Source organism: Urocitellus parryii, chromosome 12 (genome assembly GCF_045843805.1).
Source record: "Urocitellus parryii isolate mUroPar1 chromosome 12, mUroPar1.hap1, whole genome shotgun sequence".
NCBI classification, from domain to species: Eukaryota; Metazoa; Chordata; class Mammalia; order Rodentia; family Sciuridae; genus Urocitellus; species Urocitellus parryii.
The window spans coordinates 78510392-78526834 of NC_135542.1; the positions used below are offsets into that span (position 1 = coordinate 78510392).

General features: G+C 33.2%; 1 protein-coding gene across 8 annotated transcripts in view; it reads right to left on the bottom strand.

The window, feature by feature from the left end:
• The window catches only part of Fancl (FA complementation group L), a 61882-nt gene extending 46031 nt beyond the window's left edge, over window positions 1-15851 (bottom strand). For 7 of the 8 annotated variants that reach the window (XM_026408791.2, XM_077791908.1, XM_026408792.2 and 4 more), the window contains exons 1-4: window positions 15756-15851; window positions 6255-6313; window positions 4380-4440; window positions 985-1041 (exon numbers count right to left, since the gene is read on the bottom strand). In XM_026408791.2, the coding sequence (XP_026264576.2) occupies window positions 985-1041; window positions 4380-4440; window positions 6255-6313; window positions 15756-15851 (273 nt within the window). The remainder of the gene's footprint in view (window positions 1-984; window positions 1042-4379; window positions 4441-6254; window positions 6314-15755) is intronic. The other variant, XM_077791910.1, reaches the window with a different exon arrangement.
• Between the last annotated feature and the right edge of the window lie 592 nt (window positions 15852-16443).

Sequence of the window (16443 nt, forward strand, 5' to 3'; positions counted from 1 at the left end):
CACATACCAACAAAGATGTTGTGTCCGCCGAGAACTAAAAAAAAATAAATATTAAAAATTCTCTCTCTCTCTCCACCCCCCTCACTCTCTCTCTCTTTAAAAAAAAAAAAAAAAAAAAAAGAATCCACAAATGTCTAACAAACTAAATCTATAATGTGAGAAATTTTATACGACATATAATTTGGTTTATTCAACAAGTAGATGACATAAGAGAGAAAGGGTAAGATGAAGGGGAGATATTACTATAAATTAATTATCATATAAATCTTATTTAAGACTAAAGACATTAATATATTGTGTGGACCTTATTTGGATATTGATGCAAGCAAAGCCACTATAAGGAATTATTAAGTTCACTGAGTCTTCACTGAGTCTCTTCTAAAAAAAAAAAAAAGTAGAAGGAAAAATATATGTAATAAAGGTTAGATTACAGGCTCATGATATTCACTATAACCTTCTCTCCTCTTTTGTTTATGTTAAAGACCTGTGTAATAAAATGATTATAAGTAAACAATGCCTACAAGATAAACTAAATAATCAATTATTTTATGCAAAATTAATTAACTGACCAAACACCTATTGTTTGTAACTGAATATATTTAATGAAGTCCAACAAGTTTTTCAGGGATCTGCAGCTACATGCAAAATTATTTATGCATCTTATTATATCTTTAAGTATAATCATCTAATCTCTCCCTAGATGTTACATTCTCCCATAGGCCAAGAATGCATTTTATTTCTTTAGCATCTATTGAACATTAGTATCAAAGGTACCAAGTTTATGATACAATGAAACTGATTCCTACATATAGTTCTTTCCTTATGCAATTCAAGGGAAGTACCATTCACATTTACGCACAAAGTAAAATAAAACAGTAAACGACTGGGAGTTGACAAGTTTACATTCTAAGAGATTTTTAAAAGTTTACAGAAACAAGCAAGACTTTAGAATATGGTAACAATATTAGAAGAAAAGATTCTTACCAAAATCATCTTCAACTCCATCATAAAACTCATTAGATCAGCAGAGTGCTGCATTCTCTAAATCAAAACATTTCTAATTAATTTAATATGTAAATAAATATTCTAATCATCAAAAATGGAATAAAATATAAACTGAAATGAATGTGAAAAAATACTGGCTATGTCTGCAACTTAAAGGAATTAAGTAATAAAGTAATGGTCATCATTCCTACTATTCTTACCAATTTCATTTTGAAAAAAGTAATTAAATCCCTCAAATCTATTTTAGTGAGACATAATGAATTGTATAAGAATGTCACTGAAAACTTCACATACTCCTCTGTTCACTGCCAAGTTTAGCAAATCTAGCAAATGACATCATTATTTTAAGAAAGAGGAGGAAGAGGGGAGAGAAGGGGAGGAGGGGAGAGAGAGATGTAAATGGAAAGAACATAAAACATAAAAACCAGACAAATCTACATAACTTTAAATTTTTAATTATTATAAGGACTAACAAGTGTTTATCAACAATATTAAATATTTTTGTCATTTCCTTGACCTTAAAGACCACTTATAGTTATTTTTTGTCCTTTCACAACTAGCCCATATTAATTCAAAAGGAGATAATCATTCAATAAAATAAAAGCTATTATAATAAAAATGGCCAAAGGAAATAATCTCTAAAGTAGAATGAATATTTAGGAGTTATGGGTCCATTTCCCTGAAATCTTTCTTTCTTAAAATAGCTATAGAATAAAAAGAAAGAAAGAAAAACAAAAACGAGTTTTACATTGCTTTCTTAGAACTCAACTATCATTTTTGTGCTTCAAAATATTGTATTTTTGGTTTTTGTTGCACTACACTAACTCCACATAGTTCTTAACAAAGTCAAATATAAATCTGGTCAATCTTTTTAGATGAGAATAATAAGAATCTAGGATATTTCAACAATGCATGAAGACATACTTACATTTTAACATAGCTTTGAGCAGACATATGTTCACAGAACATAACTATACCTTTTTTACATGGTATTTCTTTCCTTTAGTTTACTACAGACAAGTAACAAATTATATCAAGGGTCTATAAACTACAGCCAGAAGCTAAATTCAGCTTAATACCTATTTTTGTTAATAAAGTTTTTATAGGAATACAGGCATAAATTCATTAGACATTCGTCTATGGTTGCTTGGGTGCTATAAGGAGGAGGTAGAGTAATTGTGACAGAGATTTATGGTCAACAAATCTAAAGTTGTTACTATTATTCTTTACAGAAATAAATCTGTTAAACCCTTGGGCCATATTTACTGAAAATGAGACAAGAGAAAAATAATAATATTCAAATGGTCTTTGACTAAAAGAAAAACTCAAACTAATACTGAGGTCTATCTGACCAGCTGGAGGGCAGGGAGAGATAAGTAACTGACATGTTTTCTAGAAAACTTGTTGGTCAATTAGTAGAGGAAAACAGAATTGTACATTTTACTGTTATACGTAGCCTGTATTGACATTTTTTTCAACACATCACAATAGATTAATTTTTTAAACTTCAGTGTATACTACAAATTGTCATGGAAATGGGGGGACAGTGAAGAACAGAAATTTAAACATTCCATTAAGAAAAAAAAACTGCTGTAATTATTCTGCAACTAACACAGCCTATATTCTACAAAATAAGTAGTTTATCTCCTGTATTTCTTTGTGACTCAGTAATGCTTTATGTGAGTGATTCTCATTGTTGGTTATCACACATAACTTTCTTGTAAGATAGAAAATATATAGGAAATAGGAAAAATACAAATGGATAAAAGAATCAAAAAATGCAATTCTACTAACATTTATTTTTCTATAAGAGACAATTCATTATTTTTAGTTGCTTCAATAACATTATGGAGTTTTTTGTTTGTTTATTGGTCCGTGGTTTTTTATTTTTTATTTTTTGCTTTGTTTTGTTTTGTTTAAGTTTCTTTGATTATTCAAGGAATTTTCAGGTACAGGACCATATACATTAAGAATAACTAAATTAATCCTGCCTGTATCTCACCTTGGCTACCATTTCTCCTCTCATTATGCAAGTATACCTGATCCTAAGTGATTTCTCTCACACCTTTTCTGTTGCTATTCTAGAGCGAAAAGATTCATTTTTGTTATAGATATGCTACAGCGCTAAATGGGCCCAGGGTTTTTTGTTTTGTTTTGTTTTTGTTTTTGCTTTGTTTTGTATTTTTCCTGTCACCACTATTCAGTCTCAGGAGGAAAAAAACAAAAACAAAAAAACATCACCAAGAAAGCAACAAACACGAATAGGGGTGAATCCATTTGAAGGGCCCAATGGCTCAAGGATGAAAATCAGTTTCAACAACACAAATGCTACCTGGGAATCCGCTGAGGATTCCAGAAACCTTTTTATTTTGTTTTGTTTATTTTTATGTGGTGCTGAGGATCAAACCCAGTGTTTCACACATGCTAGGCAAGCACTCTGCCACTGAGCTATAGCCCCGGTCTTCCAGAAACCATTTTGTGTAATGTATAGATCCTTAAAATACTTCATAGCCAGAGATGGAACCTAAAAACTTTAGCAACTATAAAACCACTTTGTTATAACATTCTGCAAAGCAGGATTTTTTTCCATGCTATTTAATTGGTGTATTCTCGAAAACTTGTTGGGATTGTTACATATTTGTATATGCACACAATATAATAATATAATTTAGCAAATATTATTCCTCAGTATTTGCCCTTTCCTTCCCCCTGGTTCCTTTCCTATACTGATCTCCCTTTGATTTTCATGAGATCTCTCCACCCACCCACTTTTATTCTCCTTTTTCCTCTCTAGCTTCCACATAAGAAAGAAAATATATAACCCTTGACCTTCTGAATTGGCTTATTTTGCTTAACATTACATTCCTAAGTACTATTCATGTTACTACAAGTGACATAATTTCCTTCTTCTTTATGGCTAAATAAAACTACGTTGTTTATAATATATACCACATTTTCTTTATTCTTTCATCCACTGATGGGTCACCTAGGCTTGTTGCATAGTTTGGCCATTGTGAATTGTGCTGCTATGAATATGGGCATGCATGCATAGCTTTAGTACACTGACTTTAACTCTTTAGGATAAATACGAAGGAGTGGTATAGCTGAGTCATATGGTGGTTCCATTCCTAATCTTTGAGGAATCTCCATACTGATTTCTATAGTGATATACTAACTTAAAATCCCACCAACAATGTAAAATTATTCCGTTTTTCTCCACGTCGTCTCTAGCATTTATTATTGTTTGCATTCTTGATGACTGCCATTCTGAATTGAGTGAGCTAAAATCTCAGTGTAGTGCAAAGCAGGGCTTTAAAAAGTAAATTTAATACTTTCTTATCCTCATTTAAAGCATAAACCTTTAAAAGACTTACCTGTTGGACTATTTGATGGTATCCATTAAGTATAGCTTTCAACTGCCAACTGCATAGTAATCTAAAATTTTAACAAAACAAATGGTTTTATTCATTGTTCAGAATTAAAATAAGAAAATTTATTTGTATGCTAACACAAACATGCACATATGATCAAAAAATGACATAAACATAATTCTGACAAGTTAATAAAATTTTACCACTTATACTGTTGAAAGTCTTGTCTTCAAATTGTCAGTATTAATTTTACTTCGAAATATAAATAACCACAATCAGTAAATGACAGGCAAACAGTACATCTTTTTAACTTTAAATTACCCAAAGCAAAGTTTACTATTGCACTCAATTCTTAAAGGTAGGTTAAATAAAACCAAAGGTTTTGAGTACATCAAAATTGTATTTAAAAAAACATATACAGCAATATATTCTTATTCAACTTCCAGATTAATGTAACCGAAAGAATACATACTTTGAACTGTATAAGTAGTGATAAGTTAAAGTTCATCTATCTACTAGGCTTACCTCACCTGCAGGTAAGTAATTTCTCTAAGGAATTATATTAACTTGCCTTCAACTTTTAAATCCTATAGGGACTCCATCTCCTTATGCAGAGCAGTTTATTCAACTGTCTATGGATAACATCCTCTCCAAGTATGCACTGGATTCCTTGCTACTACATTGGTCACTTCATTAATTATCTTTTTACCTTTGATAGTCTTAACTTACTCTCTGCAAGTTTTTCTCCTTAATGAATTAAGTATATATCATCTTGAAAAAAAATCATAGCTCTTCCTTAAATGCACATGCCTTCCTACCCTCTCCTTTTCCTTAAAGTAGTTTATATTTTCCATTCCCTTTCTACCCACTCATCCAGTCAAAACCCCAACAACCCAGTTTCCTCGACTGCACAAATCTATTCATATCTAACCTCATCTTTGCAACACTCAGCATGGCTAACCATTCATTCTTTCAATCCCTATTTAAAACCTACTGTTCAAATTTTCCTCTTTTTTTGCCAATCCTAGTCTTATAAATTCTATAAATCCCTCCCTCAAGATCCCATCACTGGCCTTCTCTTTTCACCCCATAGACACAGAAACTAGAAAATCTATTAATACTGATGGCTTCAACTTCTATGCCAACTGTGATTTTCACATATAACTTCACTCCAAATCTCTCACTCAGATTCCACACCAATATACTACTACTACTTATTAAATAGCTACTTCTGATGTTTTACACTCAATATATTCCTAAAAACAATCTCCCTTCCACTTTTCCATCTGTGATCTCTTCGTAAGCTTAATAATCTGAGCCAAGAACTTGGAAAGTATCCTCTAATCTCTTTCCCTCTTACTGCCACTTCCAATCACTCACAAAATCCTATCAAATCTACACATAAATATCTCTGCATTCCTTTTACTCCACTCTACTCCAGAGATATTTAGGAGCAGAATACCTAGTCTCATCTTCTGACTAGTCGTTTGTACCACCTGTCCTTATTTATACATAATTTATAACAGAACTAAACTAGATTTTTGTCACATTACATTATTATATCACACATAAATACTCAGTCTAAAGTTGGGGGGGGGGGAATTTCTAATCCTTTTAAACTTCTATTCAGTTCTTATTAGGGCAGTATACACAATTATTGTTTATTGCTTTTAAAAAAATGTATTACCTCTGAAAAGTACTTAAGTAGCAAGGAAATTACTTACAAATGACACTGGTTTCAAACAATCAGAAATGTTTTAGATTTATTGATAGGATTTATTGGTAAACATATTAGACAAAACTCTAGTCACCAGAATCAGTTTAAACACGCTTGCCTATTCCACCAAGATACAAGCATGTAACTAAACACTACATCACCTTGCATTCTTCACTTGTAAATCTTCAGGCAACACTATTCTAAGGTGGAAGTCTTTCCCCTATAGAGAACATTAAAAAAAAAATCACTCAAAGTTTCATCTTTTACTTAATGCTAAGAGAAGTTAAACTTAGAATCACAAAAAAGGCAGTATTTTCCAAAAGTTATCAAATTTACCCAAATTTTTTATACTTAAAAAATATAAGCAACAGAATACAAGATTTGGGGGAAATATTTCATAAATGTATGTCAAAAACTTTGGAATTATTACAAAATCAAAATAATATATACTAGGACCTTGTTTTTAGAGAAAGTAACTTAAATACAAGAAATTCAACCTCAACACTGTTAGCAGACATATAAAAGAAATTTAAACGTTCTTAGGAAATAAACAAATTCCCTCAGGTTGCTCATGATTGTACTTACTTTCTAAATTTTCATAAATATATTATACAATTTAAATATTTCAACATAAAATACTTCCATACCTTTAATAGACAAAAGCAGAAACATATTGTTTATTTTAATCTAAGTATTCACAAACTTACATATTTGAATATACAGAATTTTATTCAACTTTCTTTTTAAGGAAAGGAAAGAGTGTTCTCTGAGAAATATATTCAGTTTTACTTTCTTTAGAAAGTGAATGGGTAAGCAGTTTAAACTTTATAACTTAAATAGGATAATACATGTGAAATTTGAGAAAAAAAATAAGCAGAAAAAGACAAACAGAAATGTAATCTTTTGCTTCAACAGTATAAAATGAAAAGAGTAATAAAATTTTCAAAAAAAAAAAAAACAATTACCATGTGGAATTTTAGCAGTCTCCCTCAAAGCAGATTCAAAAACAGAAGAACACAATTAAATGTACCCCATAACCTTTACTTTCATGGTAATATTACAGTTCTGACTTTCATTACATTTAAATGTCCTTTTGAAAAAATGAAACAAAATGTACTACTGACCTTTTCAAAGGTCAAGTAACAATAATTCACTATTTCATTAAAACACTAAAAGGTATTATGTAGCAACTTTAACCTAACTTTATAGACATCCCACACATAGGTGTAAGAACCTATGTTCACAATTCACAATTTACCTGAGGAACAGTATAAGAGTAAAATTCCAAAGTTCTCTATTTGTGAAATCCAACTATTTTAGAGGTCAAACGATGTGTCACATACCACAATACTTTTCTGGTTCAAGAAAATGTCCAAATTTAGACTTTTTGTAGTTAAACCACCTGAAAAAACATTAACTCTTCCCCAAAAGCAGATTTTCCAAGCTTACAGGGAACAGAAGATTAATGTGAACACAAAAGTCAAAGAAACAGTCTTGCAGAAGAAATGATTTAAAAGCAGAAGACAATAAAAAGGTAGGTAAAAAACACCTTTTGGAAACTGGGCATTAGGAAGGAAAAAAGACTGGAAAACTTAAGCTCTTATATGAGAAAATAAGAACATAACACTCCCCTCAAAAGTTCCCGCCAAAACCATCAATTAAACAAACTGCACTTTTTCTTTACCAGTAAATAGTGTATTATTGAACTAGGAATTTTATAAACCATTGCACATAGCCAAAATGTTAAACAAATAATGTTTCCATCAATCCAAAGTTACCATGAAACAAAAACAGAAAATGAGGATCAAACATTTCAGATGACAGACCCAAGAGAAAACTCAGACTAAGATAAGAAAGTGGTTTTTTTTTTTTAAAAGGAGGAATGAATAAGCTATTAACATGGGAGAATAAATTTTAAAAGTGTCCAAGAAAAAAAGTTAAATAAAAATTTCATAAGGATTAAGAAAAAGCAAGAAAATTACCAAATGAGAAAAAAAAGTAAAGACCATCAAAGAAAAAAGGGTTGAAGATGAAATCAGGCAAAGAAAGTCCAAATGCATATAATTGGAACACTTAGGGAAGAAGACAGGAGGAAAAAATATTTAAAATTATAATCCAAGTATACTTTCTGGAAATCCACATAACAAAAGCGACAACTAGACACAAGAAAAATGACTCAGAATGATCCACTCTGAGATATATCTTAATAAAGACTTTTAAAATAAGGCAAAAGTTCAGTCTTTCTAGGAAAAAGGTCAAAACACTTACATGGGCAACAAAATAAGATTGTTATCAGTCATCTCAAAGCAAGATTTAAAAAAAATTAAAAAGAATGAAACTAAAATTTTAAGAAATTAAAGTGTTTCTGCTTCTAAGCATGATGAAGTAATGGAGGCGAGATTTACTTAGTCTACCTTAATTTAAAAACAGGACTAAAAATATGTAAAAATGGTTTTCAGACATTAAACAATAGGCAGCACAGGACATTGTTCCTTGAAAGAAGAAAACAAATTAAAAATCCTTATAATTGGCCAGCCTTACTCCCTGAAAAATATTTAGGCCACAGGTAAGGATGAGGAAACAAAAAGCTAAACAGCCTCCCTAATCTGAGAAGAGAGGTAAAGTTAGAGGAGGCCAAAGCATGTAGAATTCACAAGATAATTAAGTACCAACAAGAAGAGAGATGCAAAGAGAGAGACAAGCACACACAGAGAAAACTCCCATGTACTTCAGAGAATTTCTTATGTGGTAGACTTCAGCATGGATGTGAGAAAACCATTTAAACTGAGAACCATAAGAAAAGAGGATGTAAGTATTCTAGGAAATAGTGTATAAGCAGAATATGCAGAAAGGTATTGCCTCACTGATACAGTCAAATTAAACTAAATTCTGTTCTGGTTTTGCCTAACATAGCTTAAAAGCAAATCTTGAAACGATTAAACTCTTTCCAAGTAATTTAACTGTAATGCACAACAATCTAAAAAATATTTAGAAAACAAAAGCATCTAGCATGCACCAGGTAGATTTCATATCCGACACCAATTAAGATATATTAGGTATGCAAGGAAGAAAAAATAAGAATCATAATGAGGAGAAAAATCAAGAGAAGCAGACACAAAAATAGCATAGATGATAGAACTGGTCAAAAAATAAAACAGTTTTATTTCATATGTTGAAGAAGAAAGAGGAAAGCATGATCACACTACAAAGAGGCAGGAAAGATATAAAAAATCTGAATTAATGAAATGAAAAAATACAACATCTGAGACGAAAAATATGCAAAATGGTATAAACAGCACATGAAACCTCGTAAAAGATATTAGTTTACTTGGAGACATAGCAACAAAATATATCCAAAATAAATCAGGAAGAGATGGAAGGGAAAAAAAAATGGAACCAGCCCCACTTGGAACTTAAAGTGGCTTAATAGGCACATAAGTATTGGAAGTCCCCAACACATGAGAGAGGAAGGAACATATTTATAAAGAAATAACAGCTAATGTTTTTTTCCAAATTAATTGAAAATATAAACTCACAGATCAAAGAAGTTCCATAAACTATATTGGGAAAAAACATGAAGAAAATTACATCAAGATACAACACAAATTAGCTGAAACCAGTGATAAAAACCAGAGGAAGACAATATACAACAATATATAGAGGACAAAGCTAAGAGCACAGACCTCTCATAGGAAGAGTGCAAGGCTTAGTCGAACATCTTTATAGTACCAAATCAAAAAAGAAAAAAAAAAAAAAAAAACTCTGTCAACTAGATTCTACACCCAGTGAAATTATCTTATAAAGGCCAAATAAGCACATTTTTCGACATAAAACAGCTAAAAGAATCCATCAGTAGCAGACATGTACTAACCTGAAATGTTAACAGAAGACCTTCAGGAACAAAGAAAATAAGATGCAAATGTGACTGTATAATAAAAAATACCAGATACAGCAAATATATAGGTAAAGATATAAGATCTTTTATTTAAAAAATATATTTTAGAGGATAATGACTTAAAAAAAGGTGAACTGACTGTTGCAAAGCAATTTGAGCAATGAAATAGTATTAGTTTATAAACCAAAATATAAAATAAGTGCCCATAATTCATACTTGTGTAAATAAATAATTTTATGAAAAAATAAGGGAGAATAAACAAATTTCCCATACAGCATTTCAGATTAATCATAAAAGGGAAACTAATTCCCACTCTTTAAGTTGGGACTGCTTATAGTTACTTCTTTTCAGAGAGTATAATATTAAAAAGGGAGGAAACAGTGACTACAGTCAAGAAGCCTGACAAATATTACATCAGCAAAATGATCAAGGCCAGGATCAATCATCATCACTGATATTAATTGACTGTACCCTTAATAAAATGAAATGGTACTTTAACTCTGTGATCTTCCTCTTAAAAACCTATAAACTTAACTCAGGAGAAATATCAAACAAATTCCAATAAAGGAATATCCTATGATAGATCTAACTTGTACTTCCTCAAAAAATCAAGCCATTTCATATTCATAAAGGAGTCAAGGTCATCAAGAACATGAAAAGCCTGAGGAAATGTCATAGCCAATAGAAGCCTAAGGAGATACGATAACTAAATGTAAGGTGGTATCTTAGGTGGGATCCCAGGAGAGAGGGAAAAAAAATAGGTAAAGGTAAGGAAATCTTAATGAAGTATAAACTTAAATTAATAAATGTATAAATATTTTTAACATCAACCAAATCATTAATCATTAATTACAACAAACACACCATAGTAATATGAAGATGTTAATAATAACAGAGGGCTGGGGATGTAGTTCAGGGGTACAGCACTTGCCTAGCACACTCAATGCCCTGGGTTTGATTTCCAGGACCAAAATAAAGAAATAATAGGAGAAACTATGTGGAGAAGGCAATGGTGATAGAAATGCAGTATCACCTGTTAAAATCTTTAAATCTAAAACTATTTTTAATTCATTAATTAAAATAATCATCTAAACCAAAATTAATAACCACATTGGTTGGGCTGGGGATATAGCTCAGTTGGTAGAGTGCTTGCCTCGAATGCACAATGCCCTGGGTTCAATCCCTAGCAACACACACGCACACACACACCACACACACACACACACACACACACACACACACCACACACACACACACACACACAATAACCACATTGGTTGGATTATAAGAGAAAGTATGTGACAAAAGCACAAGGACCAGCAGATAAATGAAACTATACTGTCGTATGATACTGGGCTGGTGGTGTGGCTCAGTGGTAGAGTGCTTGCCTAGCATGTGTGAGGCACTGGATTCGATTCTCAGCACTGCATATAAATAAATAAATAAATAAATAAATAAAATAAAGGTCCATCAACAACTGAAAATATATATTTAAAAAAAAAGTACACTGTCACAAGATTTCTTAGGGAAGTGGTATACATGAAAGCAGATGGTGATAAGTTAAAGATGCATACTGTGAGCCCTAAAAAAACACATACAAAGAATGAGGGATAAAATCATATAGCTAATAAATCAATTTTGCATATAAAATAGAATCCTAATATTACTTTAAGGTAGATCATGACAGTTTTAAGATATATACTATAAACTTTTAAGCAACTACTTACAAAAACAAAAAACAAATACTTCTATGGCTTTGGTAAGTCCCCTGAAATTCTTGCGTTGGAAAGTTAATCCCCTAAATCATATATTAATAGCCTATGGGAGATAATTAACAATTACAAGAGGCCAAGAGAATTGAGCCCATATGATGCCATTAGTGACTTGATAAGAAGAGCAACAGAGACCCAAGCCAGCAATCTTGCTCTTAAAACCATGTGAAGTTCTCTATCATGTAAAGATGAAACAAGAAGGCCTTAGCCAAAGATGATAAGAGGCCAGCATCATGCTCCTGACTTCTCAGCCTCCAGAACTATTAAACAAACAGCATTCTTTATAAATTATCCAGTCTGCAGTACAAAGTTGTAGCAACAGAAAACAGTCTGACAAACATATAGTAAAAAAGCTAACAAAGGAGATGAAACAGAATCATAAAAAGAATGTGCATGTAAAATGTAAATGCAGAAAAAAATAAGGAAAATAAGGAATGTAAAATGCAGGAATATAAACAAAATAAGGAATGTAAAATGCAGAAAAATAAGGAAAAAATAAAGAACACATTAGACAAAAAGAAAACAGAAAAACAGAATATTTAAATCCAACCATATCAAAAATCACATTAAATGTAAATGGTCTAAGCATGCCCAAGTAAAAGGCAATGATTGTTAGACTCCGTAAAAAAGCAAAGTCCAGAAAGAAACTCACTGTAAAGATCCAAATAAGTTTAAAGTATGGAAAAAGAAACTAAACCAAAGAAAGCTGGCATCACTATATTTGTATCAGAAAATACAGATTTCAAAGAAAAGATTATTAGGAATAAAAAGGGTCGTTTCATAATTAAAAAGAAATCACTTTTCCAAGAGTTTATGCCACTAAAACTTTATGTAAATAATAACAAAACTTCAAATTATGTGAAGGACAAACTAATAAAAATGAAAGCAGAAACTGAAAAACTGAACAGGAGAAGAAAAGTGAAGGTACTAAGAAACAAAACTGACAATAGTACATTTTTCTATTGTATGCATGTACAAATACATTACCAAGAAATCCCACTATTATGAATGATTATAATGTACCAATAAAAATTTTAAAAGTAAAACAAGAAAACTTACTAGTTGGAGATTTTAACACTCCCTCAGTAAGTGATAGAACAAGTAACATAAGCAATATTATGCAGGTCCATGTGATGCGAACATGAGGCTCCCTGTCAAAAGCAGAAGACTCAAGCTACTAGCTGTATGAATGAATAATCTTGGAAGCAAATCTTCAAACTATTCAACCTTTGAATAATCAAAGTCATCATCTTGGCAAACAACTTTCTTGCAAGTTCGTGACAGACTCAATCAAGATTTACCAATTAAATCGATCCCAAATTCATGATCCACTAAAACAGAGATGATTAGTGTTTGTAATTTTAAACCACTAAGGTTTGGAATCATCATACTGCAAAAGATAACCAATAAAAGAAGTATCATCACAGATCCTAAAGACAATAAGGGACTATTATAAATAATTTTAAGCTCACAAATTTAAAAACCGAGATGAAATGAACAAATTCTTTGATGAACACAAACTACCAAAACTCATTCAAGAAATAAGAATCTAATAATAGAAACTTTCACCAAAAACATTTTAAAACTTTCTGATAAACAACTCAGGGGTTCAAAGGAATTACAAATAGAAATTCCATAACTTCTAAAAAATTATGATGAGAAACACTACATGTCAGTATATATAAGGACAACATCTGAAAGAGTGGGGGGTGTGCTTCTCCTCCCCTTTTCTCCTCCCCCTGCCAGCTGTTACCATGGAGCCCAATTGGTAACTTTCCTTATCTTAGAAATGTAGACATTTCTGTGAAGCCCAGTTCAAGGCCAGAGGACTTATGTATACATTTCTACAAACTACTATACTGGATAAATGTTTGTGAGGGGTGTCCAGCACCTGGAGTGCAGATTTCTTCCAGGCTAGTGGCCAAGTAAAATAGGGCAACATGAAAATAGGGAGTTTATCTACATTGAACTCTTTTGTAGAGACTCTTTTGCTGACAGTCCTAAAATCAGCCCTGGTGAAAATTTCTGGAGAAGCCCAGTTAAGATTGTGTGTGTGTGTGTGTGTGTGTGTGTGTGTGTGTGTGTGTAGGAGGGGTGCCACTACAACATGACAAATTTAATTCAAGAGTTTACATCAGAATAATGGGGAATGAAGGAAGTATAAAGTATGTAATTATACATACCATTAACAATATTTGAATATGGACTCTAGGTTAGAAAAGGTATTATACCATAATTAAATGTCCTGCTTTTAGTAAATGAACTATGGTTATATATAAATGTATGCCTGTTTTTTATGAAGTGTATGCTTAAGTATTTAGGGATAACAAAAGAGTGTGTCTATGGTTTAATTTCAAATGGTTCAGGAAAATAATGAGTAGATATGCTCCCAAAAACACATTCCACACTCAAGAATAAATCAAATGGGGCAAATGTAAACTGATGAATTTTAATAAATATACTAGAATTCTTTGGTCACCCTTGCTACTTCTCTATAAATATGAAATATGCAGAAAACATTTTTAGACAAATAATGTTTAGATTGATATAAACATGCTGCTTAAACTGGGAGCTTTGGCCCACACCTTTAACCCCAGCTATTCAGAAGGCTGAGACAAAAGGATTGCAAGTTCAAGATCAGCTTAGGCAATTTAGGAGGACTCTGTTTCAAAATAAAATTTAAAAAAGGCTAGGGAATGTAGCTCAATGGTGAAGTGCAGGCCTAGCATGCAGGAGACCCTGGGTTCAATCCCCAGTAGTCCTAAGTATACAAATATGAAAGCTATTTAAGGAAAGTACAAATTAGAATTGTAACTTTGGGCAAAGGTCATTAAAAATTTCATCCAATTCTGATGGCTGCACCTTTTCTAAAGGATGTTAGCAGATGCAGACACATATACAAAGTATTTCCCTCAAAAACTGCCTAAAACTAGGTGTAACAGGATTCCTTTAAAAAATAATAATTTAATGCTACTTTTTCCAACTTTTCTAACCCCTGTATGAAACCAAGTAGTATTTTTTTAACTAGTTAATTCAACAATTGAGGAAGGAACGGTAGGTTTTTCTTCCATATGTAATAATGAATTTTAATCTCTACTTTCTGTGATGGTCACATGAATTTGAAAGCAAATATAATCTTTCACTAATCACAGAACATTCTGATTAATTTCATCTTCTGAAACTCCTTGGGACAATTTTCATTTTGCAAGTGGATTTGATAATGCACTCAATATTTTTTGAGACAGGTTTTGAGAACATTTAAAAACATAAAGTAATTGCTAAGATATCATCCCTCTCCTTAAACAGTTATGTATGCTGTGCTTGGCTGGGAGGAGTGAAGGGGACAGGAATGAGTGTCATGTTCAGAGAGGAAAAGTCCATACTCAAAATCCTAACCTAAGACATCTTCCTACAACGTGAAAGGAAAATATACGGGATTGGAATCAGCCTGAGTTTAAGGGAAGGTGATGCAAGATTGTGGACAAGTTTTTCAACTTGTCTCCCCTGATCTGATTTCCTCAATTATCAAAACCAGAATATTTTTCTGCCAGAGGGCTGAGGCTTGAGACATTGTGCCTGGAAAACGCTCTACAAACTTCAAGACCTTGCACGAGTTACTAGTGTAATGAACTCCGTATGAGAATGCTGGAATCGGTACAGGTAATTAATTCCTACAAAACCTCGCAGCTAGAGGTGCTCAGGTACCCCGGACTCGGCAGAGGAACAAACTGAGGTTTTCCCCCAAAAGGAACCCAAATAGCGGGGGCTTGTGGGTGACCAGCACCGAACGGAAGGGGGAGGCCGCCTGGCGAAGGAAGACTGCGAGAGTCCGGCTTCGGGGAGCCGCTGTCCCACCAGCGTCTGGGACCCGTCCCGCGCTGTCCCGCTGCATCCCCTCCAGTCCGGGTCGCTAACCCCCGCCCGTCGCAGACTCCGGAGCCCCGGGCGCCGCACTGGAGGCTCTATTAGCGAGAGTGCAACAACTGGGCGAGTACCTGAGCCGAAATGAATCCCTCATACACAGTTTTCGCCCGGTTCTGGGGCAGAAACAGCGGGAACTGGCGCAACAGGGTCCCCTCCATTCCCGCCATGGCGCCACAACGCCGGGCATGCGCAGTTCTGCCGGCGCCCGCTGGCCGGGTCCCCGCAGCCAGTTTGGCGGGAAGAGCGGGACTTCAAGGGCGGAAGTGAGCATCCAGGCCCCTGAGCCCCATCTGAGCGCCTGGAAGAAGGCTCTCAGGCCTTAGGTCTGGCTGCTGGGGATCCTTCTAGTCTTAATTGTTCAAAGAAGCTTTTGGTGATTTTATTTGCTTTTATTGAAAGACTGCTACAACTTCTGGGTTGCATTTCCTCCAGCACTGATGGATTTTACAGCCTGCATGTTGGACCACTTAATGCACTCCCCTTCTTCGCTGTTGTTCTCATTCAAGAGTGTCACCTGTATGTCCTCAGCATGCACTGTCACTTATTCTGTATATAATAATAAATTATAATACATTTAAAATATCACGTACATTGCAGTATAGTTCTATGCTTTACCATTTTTAATCAGGTATTATATTTGAGAGACACATATAAATTGCTGAAAATTCGAGTCAACCTCTATCCAACTCAGGTTTTGCTGTACTACAAATGCAAACACATAAGCCAAAACATAAAAAAAGTGCCACAGTCTGGCTGGTC